Raw genomic sequence first — 21,697 nt, 5'->3', positions numbered from 1 at the left:
TCCCCCCAGCCGCTGTCCTCCCCCATGGTGGAATAGTGGAAAGTATATTTACTCATTCAGTATACACAACAGTTAATTTGACTAGTTGTTATATACAAGTAGTTATATATAATGAATGGAGAAAATGCTTCTTCTTTTTTTTAACGTCAGGGCATCTGTATAATAGTAAATGAATGTGGGAGTTCTCTATAAAAAAATACTTGCAAGCAAATTTGCATAGCGACAACTTCTTCACTGTAAAGAAAGTAGCACTGTAACTGAAAGATGAAGGGCTAAAGCCTTTCAAAGGACGAATGAGGCTCAGCCTGCACACAGTTGTCTTTAGCTGTCATCCTTGTGTTGTGGCAACACTGTGGAGCAGCCACTGAAGTTGAGATGGCTGGTGGCGTTTGTGTCTGGTCCAAACAATATGGTCCAAAGTAACTAATATTTACTGTAACAGACAAAGCAGTAACATGTCAGCAGAATTTTTCTTTCAGCTTGAAAAGCATTAAAGCTGCACTCAAGATGTCAAATAATGTGAGAACCACCGGTGAGATATTCTGGAGGTAACTCACAACCCCTGATGCAACATCCCTTCACATGAAATAAATGTTGAAGCCTGTGTTTGCAATGCACACACAGGCTCAATGTGAGCTGATTTGAAATGAAAGTTGAAAATATAATGAGCCACACACTAAAACACAAAAGCCCCTGTTAAAGGATTTTATTTGCTGTGACATCTTGTGTGATGTTTTCTGCCTATAATCTGAGATGTTACAAGTATCCAGTTCCAGCTCCAGTAAGCAAAGAGGGACTTTATTTTCATTTTTATTAAAATTAAGGGTTTATTCACTTTTATTTTCTTAAAGAAAAGCAGTTTTTTGTCATGAGGTCTAGTTCCTGCCTTTTCTTCTTTTTCTTAACCTTTTTGCTTTTAGTTTTCCCAGGACTCACTTGAGAGATTATATCTTTCAGCTTGCAGTGCTCCACAGGATAAGCCGGAGGAAGTGACTGGGTAGAGGAAAGTCTGTGCTTCTCTGCTTAGGCTGCTGCCCTTGCAACCTGGCCCCAGATAAGCGCAAGAAGATGGATGTTTGTGGTATAAAAGGGGATTTATATAAAACAAATAAAACGTGTAACCTCATTCAGAATTACATAACTTTGAGATTTGAGAGATATTAAATTTTCAATAACGGACTTTAATTGTTTGGTTTGTACAGAATATTGACAATATCCGCACAATAACACCTGTTACAAGTGCATCAAATCAAAAAACAAGGGACAACCTCATATATCTCATTCTGAACAATTAAAATCTAAACGTAAAGATAAGATTTTTATGTATTTGTTTTGTGTAAAGTAGCCCAATGTAGCCATCTAGTGGTAAAATCTAAAAGTGACTTTAAAATTTCCAAAATAAGAAGCAACAAAAAGGTAAACACTGTTAAACAGCAATTTACATTAAAAAAAAAATACATAAATAAATGCACAAATTTAGCATATCTAGTTCAGTTGCTGCTGGATTAAAGAAAATGTGTCCAGGTCTACAAATATTCAACATATATGTTGGTGATTGGCTAACACACAAAACCATGAAAGTAATTTATCTCAATATTAGTCTGAAGTGATGTCACTTTAAGACATCCCGATATGCTCCAGTACCAGTTGGTGGGTCACCTCCACTGTACTGTTCTACGCAAGCTGCAAAAACAGACCTGAGCACACAAAACCAAAATCTTTTTTTCTCTCCAGGCACCAGCAAAGCTATGAAGACAGTGTTTTTGTTTCATGGAGAGTGCTCCATAGAGTTTAACGTTGTTTTCAAGTTTGTTTGTTTTTTACCCTTTTGTAAATTATTTCTCTCCCTTTAGATTGTTTCGGTTTTTACTTTGAATCATTTGGACCGGAAATCCCCATCGTCTTTCGTGTTGTCGCTTTATTGTGAAGGATCGGACCGACCGGATACGGTGTTGTTGTTAGTCCAAAACGGAACATGAACTCGGCTAACAGATGTGAAAATTAGCGCTTTTAGTGTGTTTGTTTTGATTAGTAAGGTGGAGGCCGGAGAGGAGGTAGCATTTTTTTAACTGACTGTGTGCCGTGTAATGATCAGAAATGAGCGTCACGTTGGATATAAGGCTGAAAAGAGCAAACAAAGTTTATCTAGAAGGGGTAAGTTGCCACAGCTAGCTAGCACCAGCAGCTTCTGCAACCTCGTCAGCTAACGTTAATAATACAGTATTTTTCTTTATTTATGAATAATGTAGCTATGTAACTGCTACTAAACCAATGTACTGTAACAACCCGAGCTAGTTATTTAGCTACCAGTCGCCGGCGTCACACGATCGGGCACCTGACTGTCGGTGTGACGGCGAAATGTGTCTGTTGTGAGGTTCGCCACAGAAATCCTCACAGATTGATCAGATATATACACATAACATCGTAGTTTGTGATGGAAAATATAAGTGAAACCTCAAGCAGAGACTAATGCATCTACATTTTTAGAAGCCAAAAGTAACTGGACATTTGACTGCCAAGCAGTTCCAGCAATGATGGAGATAGTTATGGTATGGGTATGATCATGTGACTGCTGATAGAAGCAGGAAGATGAACTGTGAAGTGTTTATGGTTGTGTTCTCCATCAGATTCGGCAAAATGTTGCTAAAATGATCTTAGTTTGACCAATTGTTTTTGAGCCTTTGATAATGTGGGACTGTGTATATTTAAAAAAAAACTGATAGACTGTAGCTCATCCGTGTTGCTTGGTGTGCAGGAAACAGTGGCTGGTGTCATCCTGCTGGTTTGTAAGGAGGCACTGCAGCATCATGGCATCTCTCTGAGCATGGAGGGAGTCGTGAATCTGCAGCTGAGTTCCAAGAGTGTCGGTGTCTTTGAGGCTTTCTACAACTCTGTCAAGGTGAACGTCTAAGATATTGTTTTAAAATCACTTTGAGTGGAGATAAAGACTAGTAAAAGGGTCATTTCCTTTACCATTTGACAAAGAAGTTTCACCAGCATAAATATGAGACAGAAGTATTTAAAAAAAAAAAAAAACAAGAAAAAAGTAAATAAAATCATCATAAATTAATCATCCAGAAGTTTTATTTACCTGAGCTGAACTTTCAAACAAAACAAGACTATTATAAGCATCAGTCATGCCTTTTGTTTTGAAATATTGTATTAAGTAAACGTTTAATTAATTCAAAATATAATTAACAGACTCTTAATAAGCGACATAAACTGTTTAACCCATTGTTTTACTGTTTGAGTCCTTACTTTTCATCAAATAGTGTTTATCTGTCATTGATTTTGTGTTATATTTTACCTACAGGATACAAGTTTCACTTTATACGTTTATAATCATTGAACTCCTGGTTTAAAATGTTTAACTGCTAGGTCAGACTAACTGCTAGTCAATTGTTCCTAATAATAATCACATTGAAACATGTTGCAGCCCATCCAGCTGATCAGCAGTAACATTGAAGTGGCCAAGGCTGGAAAAATCCCTGGAGGAAAGACTGAGATTCCCTTTGAGTTCCCTCTGCACACCAAAGGCAACAAAGTGCTGTACGAGACCTACCACGGAGTCTTTGTCAACATTCAAGTGAGTGTGAAGAACATGGTGTATGTCAGGGTTTTCTGTTGCTTTCAGGGCAGCAGTGCAGTTTGTTTGGTCCAGACAAAAGAAAGAAGAACATGCGTTTTTATAGCTCTGGACCTTCGAAACAGACATTTAACTCAGTGACTGGACACTTGGAGGGAAAATATCATGCATCGTCGTCAGCTTTACAAAGATTCACATGGGTAAAAAAAGTTTTGTCCCTTTAATGAACCTCACCAGATTCAGTTCAAAGAATGGACAGACTCCTACATATCTTTAAGACATCACGCTGCCATGCTTCTTTTAAGTAAACCTTGTAAAGAGTATAATGTCGTGGCATCCTGGCTTTAAACCTTTCTGTTCACTCCTCAGTACACCCTCCGCTGTGACATGAAGCGCTCCCTGCTGGCCAAAGATTTGAGCAGGAGCTGCGAATTCATCGTGCACTGCCAGGTGAGTGAAACACACCTGGTTATTGTTATCTGATCTGCTGTGTGTGAATAAGCTTACAGCAAACCTTTTCCATTTTACCCTGTTTCCATCACTGATAGGTAATAAAACATATCAGGTCAAATATGGTAAATAAATTATTTAATAACACTTTTATGGATCAGAATTACCTTTGAATATTTAATCATAAATATTTGATTGTCATTTCTAACTTTTTTAAATCATAATAAACTTTCATTGGCTCACCTGCAGCGCTCTCTCAGTGCACCAGGGGGCAGTAGTCCGTGCTTTGGGAATCACTGTATTAACGGGACTTTTTTTAGGACTATACTGAGTCATTTAAAAGCAGCTGGATGATGATATTTTGTTTCTATAAAATTGACATATTGGTAGCCACAAAAGAAACGACATTTATACCAACAATTAGTTTCTCTCATTTTTGTGCCACTCACTTGTTGTTACAGACTTATTTACATTAAAAAAAAAAGCTAATTTAACCTTTTTAATGCTCACCAATGCTCTGTAGCTCCTGTAAAATCTGTGCTCAGGTTGTCTTTTGTTTTGTTTTGTTTGTTTGTTTTAAGGAAGAAAGTATCTGCATCTAAAAAAAGACTTCTCTGTTTCCTCACCTCCTGATTTTGTTGAAAAGTTATCTTTTCTTCAGCTTTGTTAAACTGTGTCACATCATTTTCTGTTTGACTTCCAGCCTCAGAAATCTAAAGTCATCCCCACACCGGTGAACTTCACCATCACTCCGGACACTCTGCAGAGCCGCGAGGTCAGAAGACGTGTTAAATCTCTTCATTTTTATTTTATTTTTATTTTTTTGCTTGATTTCTTAAAGTTTAAAGCTCTTCTCAATGGATGAACTTGCTTTGTGTTTTCAGAAAAATTCACTTCCCAAGTTTCTCATCCGAGGACATTTAGATGCCACCAACTGCGTGATCAGCCTGCCGCTTACTGGAGAGGTGGTGGTGGAAAACTCGGACGTCCCCATAAAGAGTATTGAACTGCAGCTGGTACGGGTGGAGACCTGCGGTAAGTGCACGCTGTGAGGCAATCAGTCTAACTTTCATTGGGCAAGGCCCAAGGTTTTATGAGCATCTGCTGTGTTCAGGCTGCGCTGAGGGTTACGCCAGAGACGCCACAGAGATCCAGAACATCCAGATAGCTGAAGGTGACGTCTGCCACAGCCTCGCCATCCCCATCTATATGATCTTCCCCAGACTGTTCACCTGCCCCACGCTGGAGACAACAAACTTCAAAGTCGGTCAGTAAAATCCATTCCTGTGATTCTCACACAAACAATTTACTCCAAGGCTCAGTTTAGTTTTTTATTTACTAGACTTACTGGTTAACAAGCCTGTGGCTCTTATTTTGAAAGTTCAGCAGACTAATTTTATTATAGTTTAGCATTTTTAACCACAAGTTCTTACTTTGAACGTTTAAATCTTTTCAGATCTAGAGAGTGTTTGCTCATGTTATTTACAATGATGACATTAAAACAATATAAAACACTCATCACAAAGAGACACACTATATTGCCAAAGTTATTCATTTGTCTGCCTTCACATTAATATGAACTTGAGTGATGTCCCATTCTTCATTTAGGGGGTTTAATATGATGATCATTAAGAGGTCCTTTCACTTGAACTAAAGGGGCCGAACTCCTGAAAAACAGCCCTGCATAATAATCCCCCCTCCACCGAACTTTACACTTGGCACAGTGCAGTGATACCGTTTTCATGGCAACTGCCAAATTCAGTCTGATCCATGAGATTGCCAGATAGAGAAGTGCTATTCATTTCTCCAGAGAGCTGGTCTCCACCTCTTTACACCGCTGCAAATCGCTCCACTTTGTTATAAACCCACTAACAGTTGAACCTCACTATGGGGTGTTTTATGTTCTTGTTTTTGCTGTTTTATTGTATACACTGATAACCAGTTTCCACAGCTTTCTGATTTTGTATACTATCTTTTTCTGCCACTGGAAAAACATTTTTTCCCCCATCTAGAAGTCTCTTGATAAAACAGAATTTCAGGGCATTTTGACTTCTGCTTCCATGTTCAGACAGGATCACGACCATGTCAGTCTCCATCTGCAGCAGGTGGAGCTAAACAAGGACTATGGCCTGCATTCTAAAATCATAGTTAATCTGCAGGATGAGATTTATTGGACTGGACTGGCATTTGTACAGTGCTTTAGACTACAAGTCACACTTTATTCATGTCCACAACCAATTTGGAATCACCAGTTAACCCAGGTAGCACTGAGGGATGCAAACTCCAGACTGAAAGGCTCTAGCTGGGTTTCAAACAGTAAACCACCTTTCTGTGTGGTGACAGTGCTACCCACTGTTCTACTGTGGCATCAGTGTTCAGGTAGTTGGCATATAAAATGCTTACATTAAAGAAAATTAGAACAGGAGGCTTCTTTTTCAGTGAACATGGGGGTGAACATTATACAGAGGTCTCTGTCATTAATTGTTTCTGCCCCTCAAATGATGATCAGGTAGGTGAGACATTAGTGTTATTGTTGGCTGTTCTGCAGGACGCAGTTGTAAACAAATATCAGATCTAAAGGAAAAAGTCCTCACTGCTGCCAGGAGTTAGGACATTATGTGCTACTGTGGAGAACTCAATGAAACCCCAACTTAAATTTGACATGCTCTTGATAAAACAAAAACTTCTCTGTGCAGTGCGATCATGAGTGTTTCTTTCCTTCAGAGTTTGAAGTCAACGTTGTCGTCGTGCTCCATGATGATCACCTGATCACAGAGAGCTTTCCTCTGAAGCTGTGCAGACTCTGAACTTATCATTTCTGAGAGAAGCTCAGAGACCTTCACACTTCTCATCCTGCAACAAACTCGTCTGCCTGAACAGATTCTTCAACATGCAACTGAAGCTGGAGAAATTATTCAAACCTTCAGAGACCTCCCTAATAATACATCATGTTAATGTGACCAAACTCTTTTCTTTTTAAAGTTTTATTTCAGTTTAATAAATTTCTCTTTTGAAACTATTTCATATTTCCAAGTTGTTTTTTTTAAGGATGTGCAGCATCACAGGGACTGTTCTTTCAGGACCTGGTGGTTTAGAAGTCCAGCTGACATCCAGTCAGCTGCAGCTCTGTGGGTCTAGTCCTGAAAACCTCAGAGCTGCAGCAGAAGTCATCTGAGAGTACAGCTTGATTAAATGAGTCAGTCAGAATGCAAGTGGGTTTTATAACTTTAATGTTTTTTTTTCCAGTACAGCTAGTGTTTCAGCTCTAATGTCAGCATTTCTGAGTCCAAACCAACACTTACCTCTTATTTTATTTCCAGAAGTCACATAAGAAAGACATAACCAGCATTTGGTTAGCACAGCTTTGCACGAAGATAAAAATAGAGAAATTTAAAAAAGAAAAATCCCAAACATTCACCCTGGTAGCTGCTCTGAAGCTCACAGATGAAGACTTGTTTAATCAAGTGAAAGCGGCACATTGTGGATTTACCGGGACTTCCTCATTCACCAGCTGCAGGAGTCTCAGCAGCTGTCCACAAAATCTAAAATAACCCTTGTTTTATGGCAAATTTAGCCACCATAAAATAATCCCAAGCAAAAAAACACGGAACAGTTATTTCTTTCAATTACATGAAACCTTTCATTTAAAAAAAAAAGTCAAAAGCCTTTTTAGATTTTAATGCAATAAGAAAAGCAAAAAGATAAAAGCGTACACATGAGTAGTGAGAGGAAGCAAGGTTAAGACTTCATGGAGCTGGACGTCTCCGGCCAGTCAGCATGGGGAAATCTTCTGGCAGCAGGGCGTGAGTCCTGCAGGTTGGACAGGTGCTCTGCTCCTTCAGCCACGATCTGATGCACTGAACACAGAAAACAGCACTTTAAAGCCTGAAACTAGACCAGACGCCACATCTGGATGCTTTTCACTAAAAATCCAGTGTGTGGTGTTAACGCTTTCTTCCATTTCCTAGGCCTTTTTATAAAAACAAAACCAAGCTTAGCTCGTATTACATTGTGCAGCCACAATAGTGCAGCCACAATATTACAACCAATTGATGAAGTGAAAATCATGCAGTTCACATGATTTAGCAGCAGCCCTCTTTCTTTGTGGGTTAATATCCCAGCGCCTGTGCAGAACATGGTTACACCATCCTCTAGTTGCCTTCTTTTCCTTGACCTCAGTGGAAAATGATGTGGAGGAAAATTCCTCAGGGCTAGGAAAAGAAGCACAGTGCTTCTCCACTCAAGACACAAGACTCCTCAATACTTCAGAAGTTGAGAATGTCCTGAAGATGGACTACAACAACTTTCATAGGCCACATGAGAGAAAATATTAGTTAATAACCAACGTCTGGATTTTAAATAAACAAGAATAAACAGACTATAAAGAAAAAGGACATGTTGCTTATCCAGCTTGTAACCCTGCCTCTATTCAAGCTTAATTAATGATAACACCAATGTTGGCAGTACTACAAAGGATGTAACTAATGCCGACTAACTCATGACAGACCTTAAAATTCACTTTAACAGGTTTTTATATGTAAATAAGCTTTTAACACAAGGAAATAACTTGATAAGAAGATGCATTATGCTCATAGTTAACCTTTGGGTTTGACGTCCTGTAGCCAGCAGTGTGTCCTCTGCTAAAGGAGGCAATAAAGGAAGCACTGAGGTACCCTACCTTTTTCTAAACACTAAGGAAAATAGCTCTTGTTGTGGCTGCCACACAGATACTGTGCTACAAATCTCTCCAAGCAAAACTCAACTATTTATCTGCTGCCATATTTTGCACCTTGCTTGTTCCACACCTTAGACCCAACAGTTTACCGTGAGTCTCTGGTATCGCTGCTCACCTCATTATGGAAGCTGTGTCTGCACTCCAGCACGCAGGTGTCATCCGGGCTCATTTCGTCATGACAGATGATGCAGGGATCCTCCATGTTCAGCTGCAATCGACATGCACAGTCAGGCCCTGCTAAACGCTCACCCAACCCTATCAATGCTGCACATACCAGGCTGTATTAATTAGCAAATGAAACTAGTTCTCAATAAATGCACTCCTTTTGTTTGATGTTTGCTCAAAGGAATCGATTTTTTTAAAGTAAATTCGAAGATTTACTGGTCACTAGAAATGAGTTACAACTCTGATCAAGGCTTACAACAGCACTGCAAGTTGACAGCAGGAAAACAACACTAACAGTGAAATGATGAAAATGTGCAGCTTCAAACTTGAACACTACTAAATGATGATTTTTGGACTCACAGCGTTGGAACTTCTGACTCTCTGTTGTCCGATTGGCTGCCACACCGGTGCTGGGTTTATCAACGGAGGGGTAGCACACTGAGCTGGACTCCTACGACCCAGAACGCTGGATCTGGTCGAGTTAAACCTCTCCTGAGAGGAAGAAATGAAGTCAAATAGTCAAGAAAATACTTTCTGCAAGCCTCCGCAAATCCTGGTATCAGTCACCTGAGATGGGACCTGTGTGATAAAGTAGACTGCAATATGCTTTTTACTGGTTAGTTTTAAAAAGTGTGAACAGGCCACCCTCTTCTGGCTGAGAACCATGACCTCAGAGCTGGAGGTGGTAATTCTCATTCCTGATGCATCACACTCGATTATGTAACCATAATGACTGAAATTATTCTATTATTCAGCTCTCCTTCTCTTGTGTTGTTCCTTCATTTGCCAGAAGCCGTTATCCTTACTCACATTGGTCAGAACAGTCCAACAATTTTGAGATGCTAGTCTTTCTATCAGGGCATCATGATGGTCCAAATATACCATTGGTTTAGACAACAGATCAGTCCATAATTGGACAGATATGGTGTAGTCTGAACCCAGTATTTGCATCATCTCCCAATTTGAGCTTCGACCAGGAACCTCACTGCAAACCCTTAAAACCACTTTAAGAATGCGTCTACCTGATGGTCCAGGATCAGTTGGGTCACACCTCCGACTACATCCTGTAAAGACATGCTGCTAAAACTTCCACCGCTGGATGAACGCAGCTCCTGAACAAACTTCATCAACTCTGACCTGAGCACACAAACACAGTTAATACATTTTATTAAGTGGGTTTGAACACTATGGTCTAAATGTGAGTCTGCAGCAGGAGGATGACACTTTTCTTTTTAAACAGCTGCTCCAGTGTTACCTTGTATAGTCAGGGAACATGGTGGACAACGTCTCCATGGCTTTGCCGAACACTGTGTTTGGCTGCTGTCCTGGCTCCGATGTCCTGATTGGATGTTTGTGCTGAGAGGGCGGGGCCGGTGCCTCAGCCGCAGGGGGAGCAGAGTGGTGGATGGGTGGAGGAGTGCCGCGTGAGGCCTGAGCTGAAGACTGAAGAGTAAACTCTTTGGCTGTTGCAGAAAGCTGGAACATCCACACAGAAGAGTAGGAAGAGTTAGAAATGTAATGTTACAAGTGAGCTAACAGAGAGATCCTGATCAGGACGTTCAGCCCTTTATCCAGTTCACCATCTGACTGTTAGCTGAATGTGTAATAAATATGAAGTAAATAAATGCTGTCTCATTCAGTGCAAAGGAAGCAAACTATTTTTGACTTCTATTTGATGCACAAAAGCTAAAGAGAATTTATAATAAATGAAGAATAAATCAACATAATACACATACAGCTGCAAAGCTGCTCATGTGATCAGCCCAAGTTATTGATATAAATAAAGCTCAGCTGAGTGTGTAATTTTATTTTTAAAATATATATCCTAGAGAGAAAGCTCTGAGTGCTGTGAGTAAACTAACTTTTTGTACTGGTTTTACTGGAGCAGCTGCAGGTTCAGGATGGCTGTTGACCGCATGCATCTCAGTGACTGGCCTGCCGGTGTTCACCTGATCCATCTGATCCTGGTACTGCCGCTGTGGACCACGTGGAGACAAAATGTCACAATATCCATGCAGAGCCTCTCATAAACATGCAGACGGTCAAATGATATCAGATTATGTATATTTTGCCTCCTCCTGTGTCTTATGTTTTACGGAGTCGTGGCTCTGTGAGGACATCCCGGACTGCGCGCTCAAGCTGGAGGGCTTTCATCTGCTGCACGCGGACCGGCAGGCCTCTCTCTCTGGTAAGACCAAAGGTGGAGGTGTCTGCTTCTACATTAATAGTGGCTGGTGCACAGATGTAACAGTGATTGCTCAGCACTGCTCTTCCTCTCTGGAATACCTTTTTATTCACTGCAAACCGTTTTATTCTCCGCGGGAGTTTGCTTCATTCATCCTGGCCGCTGTTTACATCCCGCCAGATGCGGATGCGCAGGCAGCTCAGTGCGCACTCGCGGAGCAGATACTGCACATGGAGCGGACATTCCCGGACTCTCTCATCATTGCTCTTGGGGACTTTAACAAAGCCAACCTGAGCCATGAGCTTCCCAAATACAAGCAGTATATTAAATGCCCGACCAGAGAGGAGAGGACATTAGACCACTGTTACAGCACGATCAGCGGGGCCTATCGTGCGGTGCCCCGCGCTTCACTCGGACTTTCTGACCACGTCATGATCCACCTAATCCCCGCGTACAGACAGAGGCTGAAGCTCTCCAAACCTGTCGTGAGGACCAAAAAACTGTGGAGCAACGAGGCTGTGGAGGAGCTTCGCACGTGTTTGGAGTCTACAGACTGGGACACACTGAAGGCTGCTTCTAACAGCTTGGACGAGTTTACGGACACTGTCACCTCCTATATCCACTTCTGTGAGGACAGCATTGTGCCATCACGCACCAGGGTGAGTTATAACAATGACAAACCCTGGTTTACTCCTAAACTCAAAAAGCTGTGGCTGGAAAAGAGAAAGGCGTTCAGAAGCGGAGACAGGGACTGCTACAGAGAGGCCAAGTACAGGTTCACTAAAGAAGTGGACATTGCCAAACATCAGCACTCTGAGAAGATACAGCAGCAGATCTCAGAGAATGACTCGGCCTCTGTGTGGAAAGGTTTTAGGAATATCACCAACTACAAGCCTAAAACCCCCCACTCCACTGATGACTTGCTCTTGGCCAACACCCTCAACGACTTTTACTGCCGTTTTGACGAGCCATCAGGCAGCCTTCACACCTCCAACGGCCCCAACAATAGAGACACTTTGGACACTAATTCCCCCACCTCTCCCCCCTCCATAGAGCCATCACCACCTTCAAACTGTTCACCTACAACACCCCCCTCCTCACCCCACACAAAAGAGGATTTCACACCACCTCCTCCCACCACAACTCTTCATATTCATGAAGCAGGTGTGAGGAAGAAGTTTAAGAGTCTGAATGCTCGAAAAGCTCCCGGCCCAGACGGTGTGTCTCCTGCCACCCTCAGACACTGTGCAAACGAGCTGGCCCCAGTGTTTTCTGGCATTTTCAACTCCTCACTGCAGGCATGTCACGTGCCTGCCTGCTTCAAGTCCTCCACCATAATCCCTGTCCCCAAGAAACCTAGGATCACTGGACTAAATGACTACAGACCCGTGGCTCTGACATCTGTGGTCATGAAGTCATTTGAGCGCCTGGTTCTCTCCTATCTCAAGACCCTCACGGCCCCCCTCCTGGACCCCCTGCAGTTTGCATACAGAGCCAACAGGTCTGTAGATGACGCCATCAACATGGCCCTACACTTCATCCTGCAGCATCTGGACTCCCCAGGAACCTACGCCAGGATCCTGTTTGTGGACTTCAGCTCTGCCTTCAACACCATCCTTCCAGACCATCTCCGAGACAAGCTTTCCCAGATGAATGTGTCTGATCCCATCTGCCGGTGGATCACTGACTTCCTGACGGACAGGAAGCAGCATGTGAGGCTGGGAAAGAATGTCTCGGACTCCTGGACCATCAGCACCGGCTCCCCTCAGGGCTGTGTTCTTTCTCCTCTGCTCTTCTCCCTGTACACCAACTGCTGCACCTCCACCCACCAGTCTGTGAAGCTAATCAAGTTTGCAGATGACACCACCGTTATTGGACTCATCTCGGACGGGGATGAGTCTGCCTACAGGAGGGAGGTTGAACGTCTGGTGTCCTGGTGCAGCAACAACAACCTGGTGCTGAATGCCCAGAAGACAGTGGAGATTATTGTGGACTTTAGGAAGCACACAGCTCCACTCCCCCCCATCATCCTGACTGACACCCCCATCACCTCTGTGGACTCATTCCGCTTCCTGGGTACCACCATCACCCAGGACCTGAAGTGGGAGCCCACCATCACCTCCGTCATCAAGAAAGCCCAGCAGAGGATGTACTTCCTGAGGCAGCTGAAGAAATTCAACCTGCCAACACGGACGATGATGCAATTCTACACCGCAATCATCGAGTCCATCCTCACCTCCTCCATCACCGTGTGGTACGCTGGAGCCACTATCAGGGACAAACAGAGACTGCAGCATGTTGTGCGTTCTGCTGAGAAGGTGATTGGCTGCAGACTCCCATCTCTGCAGGACCTGTACACCTTCAGGACACTGGGGCGTGCAGCTCGGATCTCAGCTGACCCTTCTCACCCTGGACACAGTCTGTTTGACCTGCTCCCCTCAGGCAGGAGGCTCCGGTACATTCGCACCAGAACCTCTCGCTATAAGAACAGTTTCTTCCCCTCTGCTGTTGGACACATGAACAATAACCGTATGACTGTTCCCACCACTAACACATGACCCTACGCTGTGTTCACTGCATCGTTCCATGTTTGGCACTGATCACCACCTGCACTCATGTATATATCTATCTACTTAGCACTTTTAATTCTTATTTTTATTTTCATGTCTATTTAAGCGTAATTTATGACAGTATGTTTGCACTTGTAAACCTGCTCAACATTTGGCAATAAAACCCTTTCTGATTCTGATTCTTTTAAAGACAGACTGACTGTGCGTGGTTTTATTTTATCAGGCTGTTCTGGAGTGTCATAAGGTGTGGGATGTCATACGGTGATCTCTCCACACAGGTAAAATATAAGCTGCTGCGTTAAATTCAGTCCACCCATAGAGGTGATGGGCAGGACTGAAGACCTCTCAAGCAATGACAGCTAAACATTTGATGGAGACATTTTTCTAAATGACTGTATGAGGCCTGAGTTTAGTATCGCAGTTATATGCAAAATCTTTGTCGAGTCCTGCTTCTTATGAAGCTGCCCGATCTTACACCTGCGCCACAAACATACGTCTGATCTGAAGGGTTCTTGTACCTCAGCAGTGGAGATTCTCTTTTCCACTTCTTTGATCTGGTCTCTGCAGCTGTTTCTCGCTGCTTCCAGGTCTTGATTTGGGAATCTGCAAAGAAGTCAGATATCACACATAAGCCTGAAAACATCTGAGCTATATCCGGTCCATTCCAACATCAACACCGGCCACTGGGAATATTCACATTCCCAAAGCACCAAGACCTTAATAAGATTCAGCTCACCGAGGCAGAGCCAACCACTCTCCACTGGCTCAGTAAAATGACGGTGTAGGAGTGCATACCAGGCCGGCATGCAGTCTGGTCTTATGGCACCAGACATAGCCCTACCTCACTCCAGTGCTTTAAAGAAAATCCATTTAGTTTGAACAGGAACAAATTCCCATTCTTTTTAACTCACATCACTGCTGCGAAAAGCTTCATAAAGAAATTTTAAAAAGTAATTTTCATCTGGTGCATGCAAAAAATAAAAGAGTGCTGCAGACTTAATTTATTTTTGCAAACACTGGACCTTTAAACACAATATAGTATAGTCCCTTTTGTTACTTTACTTAATTACATGCATTGTTTGACTGAGCAGATTTTACTCAGTGTCTTGCTACAGATTAGGGCTGGGCGATATGACCCAAAATTCATATCTCGATATTTTTTAGCTGGATGGCGATATAAGATATATATCTCGATATTTTTTTAAGCCATAAAGTAAGAACAAAAAGAGTTCTTAGTCAAAGCTGTGTCCCAGATGTCACACATGCACTTTTATTAACATACAGCACAGATGTACATGAAAAATTACTCAAAATTAAATTATGAGCATTCATTAAATAATAATGCTCCATAAATAAAAGAAAACAAGGTTGTTTTTGTGCTAAACAAAGAGCTCACAATTGTGCAGTCAAAATGTAAACTAAAAGACGCTGAGCGTAATAACAAAGACAGACAGATTTTACAGCTGCTCTGTTCCCAAGTTTTACTGTGTGACTGATAGCCTGGAGTTTGAAATCCGCTTCATAACCACGTCTCTTACAGGTGCCATTTATGGTCCTTATACACACACAATACGGTAATATTACGTTGATGCACAGTACGTATCACTCCGCGAAGCTCCTCGGTAGCCGTAATGCGCCGACAATCTATCAAGCGGTGCAGCTCCGTAGCTTACCAAAGTCGTACTCAAACATTTTTGACAGATTGCTGAACGCCGTGTACCACATAAAATCGGTTCGCGGCCACCAAGCACAACCAGAATTCATACATAAGGCGCGCTATCAACTTTTGAGAGAATGAAAGGATTTTAGGGTTAGCGCTGTTAGCTCGTTAGCGCGGTTAGCTCGTTAGCATGTTTAGCTCGTTAGCACGTTGACGCCGTCCAGCCCCACGCATGGGGCGATGCGCAGTAACTCGTTAACGGAGATTTGCCGTGTCCGTCTTGTCGCTGCCTGCACGTGAAGCGATGGGGTAGGAGGGGGAGTTGTCTTCAGTGAAGGCGAGGCGGAGTAACGTTGCGTAGAGACAAAAGTGGACGAAAGAGAGGCAAACTTGCGGCTCCACAACTATAATTATAACGTAACATAGACTATATCGATATAAAGGATATTGTCACATCTTATATCTCGTATAAAAATATATCGATATGTTTTAAAAACTCGATATATCGCCCAGCTCTACTACAGATTACTTTTGGTACTTTAAAAACAGCAAAAGCACTTCAACGTTTCGAGGCCAACTCAGGCTGCTATGAGGCATTAGTTCCGTTTCTTAAATGACTTGGCTGACGCGTACTCTTTCCTGCTCTTACCTGTGTAGTGCTTCATCCAGTTTGTTCAGCAAAGCCTTGGCGTCTGCCAGCTCTTTGTAGAGGCCGTGCAAGCTCTGATCCCGACTGCTCTCCATTAGCGACAGCTGGTGAAGTAACACAAGCGGAGGATGGGTCGTCATTATTTCAAGTCAGTTTTTGAGTCAACAACGTGCCCCCAAAAAAACCTCTACCAGCAATAAATAATACATTAAAATAAACATTTCTTGTTGCTAAAAGAGAGCTGTGAGGGACTTGAAAAACATCAACATATGTAGTCAGAAATAAGATGGATCAAAGTGTAGGCAATACCAGAGCTGTGTGAGACCTCCTGGTGGCCGAGCTAATCAAGGCTTTACATCGTTTGATCTCATCCTCCAGACTCATCTTTTCAGCTGCTAACTGATTACTGGAGGGAAAAAAAGGTGAGAGAGAATCTTAAAAAAAAGAAGAAAAAGAAACTTTCACTTTAAGTTTCATTGTCCTGTCTTACCTTAGCTCCAAGAAATCATTCAGCTTGGCTTCATAGCTGGTTTTCTTCTCCTGGAGGCTTTGGGCAAGTCTACAAATAAAAAGACCACAAAATTGAGGAAATTTAGAGATTAATGTAAGAGCAGCCACGACACAGAGAATGATTTAAGATAAGATTTAAAGTCTTACCTCCCTTGTTGCTCCAACAGTTCTTCTATCTCCTGCTTTAGGGACCTCAGTGCTTCCTGATTGGCTTTCTTCTCCTTCTGGTCCTTCTTCACCTCATCCTCTAGCTTCTGCTGGAACAGCGTCAGCTCCTTATTGGTTACCTTGATGAGAGAGAAATTATTAATTAAAATACAGACACGTTAAGTTTCAGCTAATGACATTTGTAAATGTCAAATGTATTGAAATTACTTGAATATTGGCTGTGATCTTCTGCACTTCCTCCTGTAGTAAAACGACGTCTTCTCTCTCGCCTACATTTACTTTGTCATTTGTCATTTTCTTGATCTGCTGCTCCAGCGACCTGTTGCTCTTCTCTTGCTTGTTGATGTCACCCTGGAGAAAATATGAACAGTAAACGACAACTTACTGTAAATACTGAAGTAACACTAGTAAATCTTCATATTTTACATTGAATCCATGCAAGTACAGTGACTTATAGTCTCTCTCAGTGCGAGACTGGAACAGATGTTAAGCACTTATAATTTGTGCAGTAGATAAGACTACTACTACTATTATTATTATTAATTATATTTACTCACAGTATAATTATTTATTTCTTTGTTTTCTGTAACAACTGTCTTGTTTTCTAGTGTACTTACCTTTAAATATTTGTCTATTATTATTTATAAATATACCTCAAAATTACATTTAATTACAGGGGATTTACGCTCTTAGTCTTAGCCATATTGTAAAGTGTTACTGAATATTTTAAGCTTCAGTAAATAAAACTCCACTAACAAAATACTTGCTATGAATCACATTGCTGGAGGCTTTCCTTTTATGGGAAAAACTGTGACTGACCTGGGATTTCTCAAAGCCCTCATGAAGCTCCGTATTCACCGCTACACTCCTCATGGCCTCCTGGCATGTCTGAGGCCACAGCAAACACAACATTTCAGACAGACACATAGCAGTGTGTATTTATGTACATATTCCACTTAGTTAATTAAAAGAAACAAATGTGTTGGTGTTGACCTGCACTGCTGCATGGCTTGCATGGCTCAAAAAGATCTCATTGGTTGTCACCGATGTCCCCAAAGTTGCATTAGTTTCCCAAACTCCACGGTTAAACTCAGAGGGATCAAGATACAGATCCTCGTAGCCATTGGGTGAAAAGTTATTGTCTGGCTCCTGATCATCACCGTTACTCCAAGCAAAGTAGGACCCAATCACTGGCTGGTATAGGGGCTGAAAACCAGATGCATAAGGATTTGGGAGCACTGTATAGCCTTCAGTCTGTGCAGATGAATAGTCATGCATATAGCTTGTGAAACTAGTTTCATCGCCTGTATACAAAACAGGAGATTCAGAGTTATCGTCCAGATCAGCTATTTCGTCCAGATCGTCCAGGCTGGCTCCACGTTCAGCCTGCTGCAGGGACACTGCATGCTTCGCCAGGCCAATACACCTCCCGATCTTTATGAAGCGAAGGGAGTCCAGGAGAAACGGCTCGAAGCCCCCAGCTGCTTCGATCTTTCGCTTAGCCTCAGAAGGGAAATTTTCAAGTTCACCCACCAGCAGAGGGTCTTCAGCTACCAGGGCACCATGTTCGTCCAAGATCTGAGCAAAGTAGCTGCAGGGGGACAGACAGTCCAAATATTACTCGCACTTACATATGCTCACATAAGAAAGCGTAAATGTAACCTCTTTAATGTGTTTGCACTTACTCATACAAACTCTCTTTTGTTGAGTCAGGGTTGTTGTCCAAAATATGTTTATAGTGACTTCTGTGTCTCCTGCTGTCATACTGATCCTCAAATTCCGCCACTTGGTCTCGAAGGTGGCTCGGCACAGTGAACGAATCGAGCGTGTCAAGGAATGATCTGTAGACAGAAAGCTTGATTGTTACCAACAAGTTTCAGCTAAAACAGTCTCTGCATGTCCATGAAGACAAAGGAACTTACAAAGAATCATCTTCAAAAAACTCTTGGTCCCACTCATCCCTTGGATTAACACTTCTCATCCCAGACAAAACAATAACACCCTGAGAGGAAAACAAGGAAGAAACATTTTAGTGTGACGCTGCATAAATTAATTCCTCTTACATGCAACAACTAATATTGCAACCTCTGACCTTTGGCTCTTTCTGTTTCTTTTTCCGGCCTCGACTCTTAGCTTTGATAGGAGAATTCTGAAGGAAGAACAAGTGTGATGAGCATAAAACTAAAGCTCCAGTTTGGTGTTGTCTACTCCATGTTTGTTACTGAGAAAAATCAGTTCACTTTAAAAGGAATAGTTTGACATTTGAGGAAATTACTTGTGTGGACAAACCAAGTTGAAGGTTTCAGCCAAGACTTCCAATAAAGTGCTGTATTTACCTCTTTAAATGCAGCATTTACCTATGACCAGGTAAATACTTAATTGTACTACTACAAATGTGCTCCCAATTCAATTCAATTTTATTTATACAAAGCCGAATGATAACAACAGCCGCCTCGAGGCACTTTATATTGTAAGATAAAGACCCTACAATAACAGAGAGAAAACCCCAAAAATGAGCAACCACTTGGCAATAGAGAAAAGGAAAAACTCCCTTTTAATAGGAAGAAACCTCTGGCAGAATCACGCTCGGGGAGGGGCAGCCATCTGCCATGTACAACTGGAGGTAAGGGAAAGGAGACGGGACAAAAGGAACGTTGTGGCAGCCATTACTCAACCGTGCCTCCAATTGAGTGTGTGTGATAGTTAGAAAGCACTCAAAGGTTTAGAAAAGAAAAAGTTTATATTAATGTGTATATGAGGCTTATGGGGAAAAGTCCTTGTTAGCTCATTTTGAGAATCCACAACTAATCCCTGCTCTAAATCATCTATGGTGATAGTACTAAGTAAAGACCTCCTTAATATCGGTCTCTCACACACACACACACACACACACACACACACACACACACACACACACACACACACACACACACGTCCCATCTGCTGTTTAAACCTTCAGTTTGGGAGGGGTAGCCAATCAGAATAAATCAGGTTCAAAGGGGAGGAGCTCAAATGTACTGTTTTAGGCAGAGGACAAACAGGCCTTTTGTCCCATTTACCCTCCCCTCAACTCCAACTGGTCATGGCAAATGTTTGCCCCCCCCTGAGCCTGGTACTGCCAGAGGTTTCTTCCTGCTAAAAAGGAGTTTTTCCTTCCCACTCTCACCAAGTGCTTGTTCAAAACACCCTAAAATATAGTTTTAGTACTTTCCTCACCACCAGTGTATTTCTGAAAACGTCAAACTAATCCTTTAAGTTTATAGACCTGCAGCCAGATATATTTTAGATTTCCAAAAACCTTACATTTTGACTTTCATCTGACTTTTTTAAGACCGAACAATGCCCATCTGAAAAACAAACAAAATAAAATCATGAGGTAAAATGAAGGCTCTCCCAATCAAAAGTTAGTCGAGCTCAAAATACTCACCCAACATATCAAAATATTCATCCAGAATAGTGTGGCAGGAGACATACTCATCCCTATGCTCGTCCATAGTCCAGATAAAGAGCCTCATGTCATGTGGCGGGGCCTGTTTAAGGTATTCAGTCACAGTTAAGCCAATGCTTGAAAATAACTCCGGGCTCGTGCCCAACTTCTCTATAATCATATCCTGCAAAGGTCCAAATTTTAGCAGAAGAGACAAGTCCAGTTGCTCCAAGCGTCCTGCGTAGCGTTCAATGAAGCTCTGGGCAGCATTCAGACCTGCAGAAGAAACAGTAATCCATTTAACAGTATGAATACCTTAAAAAGCCACTTGTAATGCAACAGAAACTCTTCTGACACGTATTTCAGAGTATCAGATTAAGTGGATAAACACCAACCTCCATCATTGAGCCGGTGCGCCCAATTGCTGAGTTTGGGATTTATGTTCACACAGCTACTGAGCTCCTGGATAAATACACGAGCCAAAACCCGGTTGTTCCTCTCCAGCAGCAGCTCAGCAACTTGTCCTAAAGTCTCTAGCTGCTCCTGCTGCCAGTTCAGCATCCTTCCAGCTAGCTGGTTCCCCCTAGCAAAGTCCAGCTCCAACCAGGGTTTCAGACTGCTGAAGAGAACAGAAATATGGAGGCCATTCTCCCCCCTCAGAAGCTCCACATTCTGGTTGATCTGCAGAAGAACTCGATCTCTGTACACTAACCAGACTGAAACAAGGGAAACAGACAAAAGGTGAATCAACAAGTGTTTGGGTTGAGAAAAGTCAAAATGTTAAATTCTAACTAAAGGAAACCTTTTTAACAAAAATTTTAACAAAAGCTACAGGAGGCACCTTTCTGCTGACTCGGAGCTGCCGAGTCTTGCTGCTGCTGCAGAATCTGCTTATCCTCCTTATCCTGAAAAGACACTTTATGCTGCTTCCTCCTTAGCTTGTGCTCGTCCTTTGATTTTAACTTCTTCAGACTGAAAAACAGCAAGAAGTAGTACAGATTTTCAGAAAGCAGCTGCACGTGAATGTGAATCATAAAACTCCGGTCATGGTTCGATCCCCAGGTTCTCCGATCTGCTTGTTGAAGTATTCTAGGAGAGAGAATCAACTCCGAGTAGTCCCTGATGCATTCACTGGAATTTCATTGTGCGTGTGAACATCAGGCCAAGTGTTAAACACAAAATAATAAAAATACTGGCGACGGCCGGTGTTCACTGAGACTCAAACCTGTCCAAGATTTTTTTAGTAGACACACTTAACTTGTAACTCCTACACTGAATCACACTTTGTAGCTGAGCCGTTTGAAATAGAAGAGCTCTGCAGATACTGTGACGCAAATTTTAAGAATGTCAGAAAAAACAAATCAGCACACCGGTCTCACACGTGACTGAACGAGCATCTTTGGCAGTCATTGCAATTTGGGTGTTTAAAAGCCCTTACTGGTCAGGGAAATCTTTGAGCTTGGCTTTAAGTGAACACACAGGACAGGCATGCAGAGGAGTCAGCTGCTTGTAGGTGTGAGACGGACACACTGTCACTTTATAAATTCAAGAGGGAGTTACCGAGTCCCTGCTACAGCCAAAACAGCTGCTGA

General features: G+C 42.2%; 2 protein-coding genes across 3 annotated transcripts in view; one reads left to right on the top strand and one right to left on the bottom strand.

The window, feature by feature from the left end:
* The first annotated feature begins 1,925 nt into the window (after nucleotides 1-1,925).
* vps26c (VPS26 endosomal protein sorting factor C) lies at nucleotides 1,926-7,055 on the top strand. Its single transcript, XM_085289669.1, has 8 exons — nucleotides 1,926-2,154; nucleotides 2,756-2,899; nucleotides 3,437-3,586; nucleotides 3,956-4,036; nucleotides 4,740-4,811; nucleotides 4,921-5,071; nucleotides 5,151-5,303; nucleotides 6,761-7,055. The coding sequence occupies exons 1-8, from the start codon at nucleotides 2,098-2,100 to the stop codon at nucleotides 6,841-6,843; spliced, it is 891 nt and encodes a 296-aa protein (XP_085145795.1). The 5' UTR covers nucleotides 1,926-2,097; the 3' UTR covers nucleotides 6,844-7,055.
* Nucleotides 7,056-7,249: 194 nt separating this feature from the next.
* ttc3 (tetratricopeptide repeat domain 3) overlaps nucleotides 7,250-21,697 on the bottom strand; it is a 30,538-nt gene continuing 16,090 nt past the window's right edge. The window contains exons 26-46 of one of the 2 annotated variants that reach the window (XM_085289667.1): nucleotides 20,947-21,077; nucleotides 20,501-20,821; nucleotides 20,106-20,381; nucleotides 19,982-20,025; nucleotides 18,771-18,827; nucleotides 18,601-18,680; nucleotides 18,364-18,519; nucleotides 17,672-18,269; nucleotides 17,498-17,566; nucleotides 16,886-17,029; nucleotides 16,658-16,797; nucleotides 16,491-16,559; nucleotides 16,310-16,406; nucleotides 16,001-16,104; nucleotides 14,210-14,294; nucleotides 10,799-10,912; nucleotides 10,192-10,412; nucleotides 9,959-10,073; nucleotides 9,297-9,428; nucleotides 8,887-8,979; nucleotides 7,250-7,893 (exon numbers count right to left, since the gene is read on the bottom strand). In XM_085289667.1, the coding sequence (XP_085145793.1) occupies nucleotides 7,783-7,893; nucleotides 8,887-8,979; nucleotides 9,297-9,428; nucleotides 9,959-10,073; nucleotides 10,192-10,412; nucleotides 10,799-10,912; nucleotides 14,210-14,294; nucleotides 16,001-16,104; nucleotides 16,310-16,406; nucleotides 16,491-16,559; nucleotides 16,658-16,797; nucleotides 16,886-17,029; nucleotides 17,498-17,566; nucleotides 17,672-18,269; nucleotides 18,364-18,519; nucleotides 18,601-18,680; nucleotides 18,771-18,827; nucleotides 19,982-20,025; nucleotides 20,106-20,381; nucleotides 20,501-20,821; nucleotides 20,947-21,077 (3,157 nt within the window). In that variant the 3' untranslated portion in view covers nucleotides 7,250-7,782. The remainder of the gene's footprint in view (nucleotides 7,894-8,886; nucleotides 8,980-9,296; nucleotides 9,429-9,958; nucleotides 10,074-10,191; nucleotides 10,413-10,798; nucleotides 10,913-14,209; nucleotides 14,295-16,000; nucleotides 16,105-16,309; nucleotides 16,407-16,490; nucleotides 16,560-16,657; nucleotides 16,798-16,885; nucleotides 17,030-17,497; nucleotides 17,567-17,671; nucleotides 18,270-18,363; nucleotides 18,520-18,600; nucleotides 18,681-18,770; nucleotides 18,828-19,981; nucleotides 20,026-20,105; nucleotides 20,382-20,500; nucleotides 20,822-20,946; nucleotides 21,078-21,697) is intronic. The other variant, XM_085289668.1, reaches the window with a different exon arrangement.

This window comes from Mchenga conophoros, linkage group LG10 (assembly GCF_057382185.1).
Source record: "Mchenga conophoros isolate Kocher_MC1m ecotype Shallow Benthic linkage group LG10, M_conophoros_male_GT1.1, whole genome shotgun sequence".
Taxonomy (NCBI): Eukaryota; Metazoa; Chordata; class Actinopteri; order Cichliformes; family Cichlidae; genus Mchenga; species Mchenga conophoros.
The sequence above is the reverse complement of the archived record's forward strand: the minus strand, read 5'-3'. Positions and strand labels throughout refer to the sequence as shown.

Excerpts from the sequence above, each read along its gene's own strand:
- vps26c (XM_085289669.1), top strand. The coding sequence starts at position 2,098 with ATGAGCGTCACGTTGGATATAAGGCTGAAAAGAGCAAACAAAGTTTAT. Across the intron at positions 2,900-3,436 it reads CTTTCTACAACTCTGTCAAG|CCCATCCAGCTGATCAGCAG; the intron begins GTGAACGTCTAA and ends AACATGTTGCAG. Across the intron at positions 5,304-6,760 it reads GACAACAAACTTCAAAGTCG|AGTTTGAAGTCAACGTTGTC; the intron begins GTCAGTAAAATC and ends TCTTTCCTTCAG.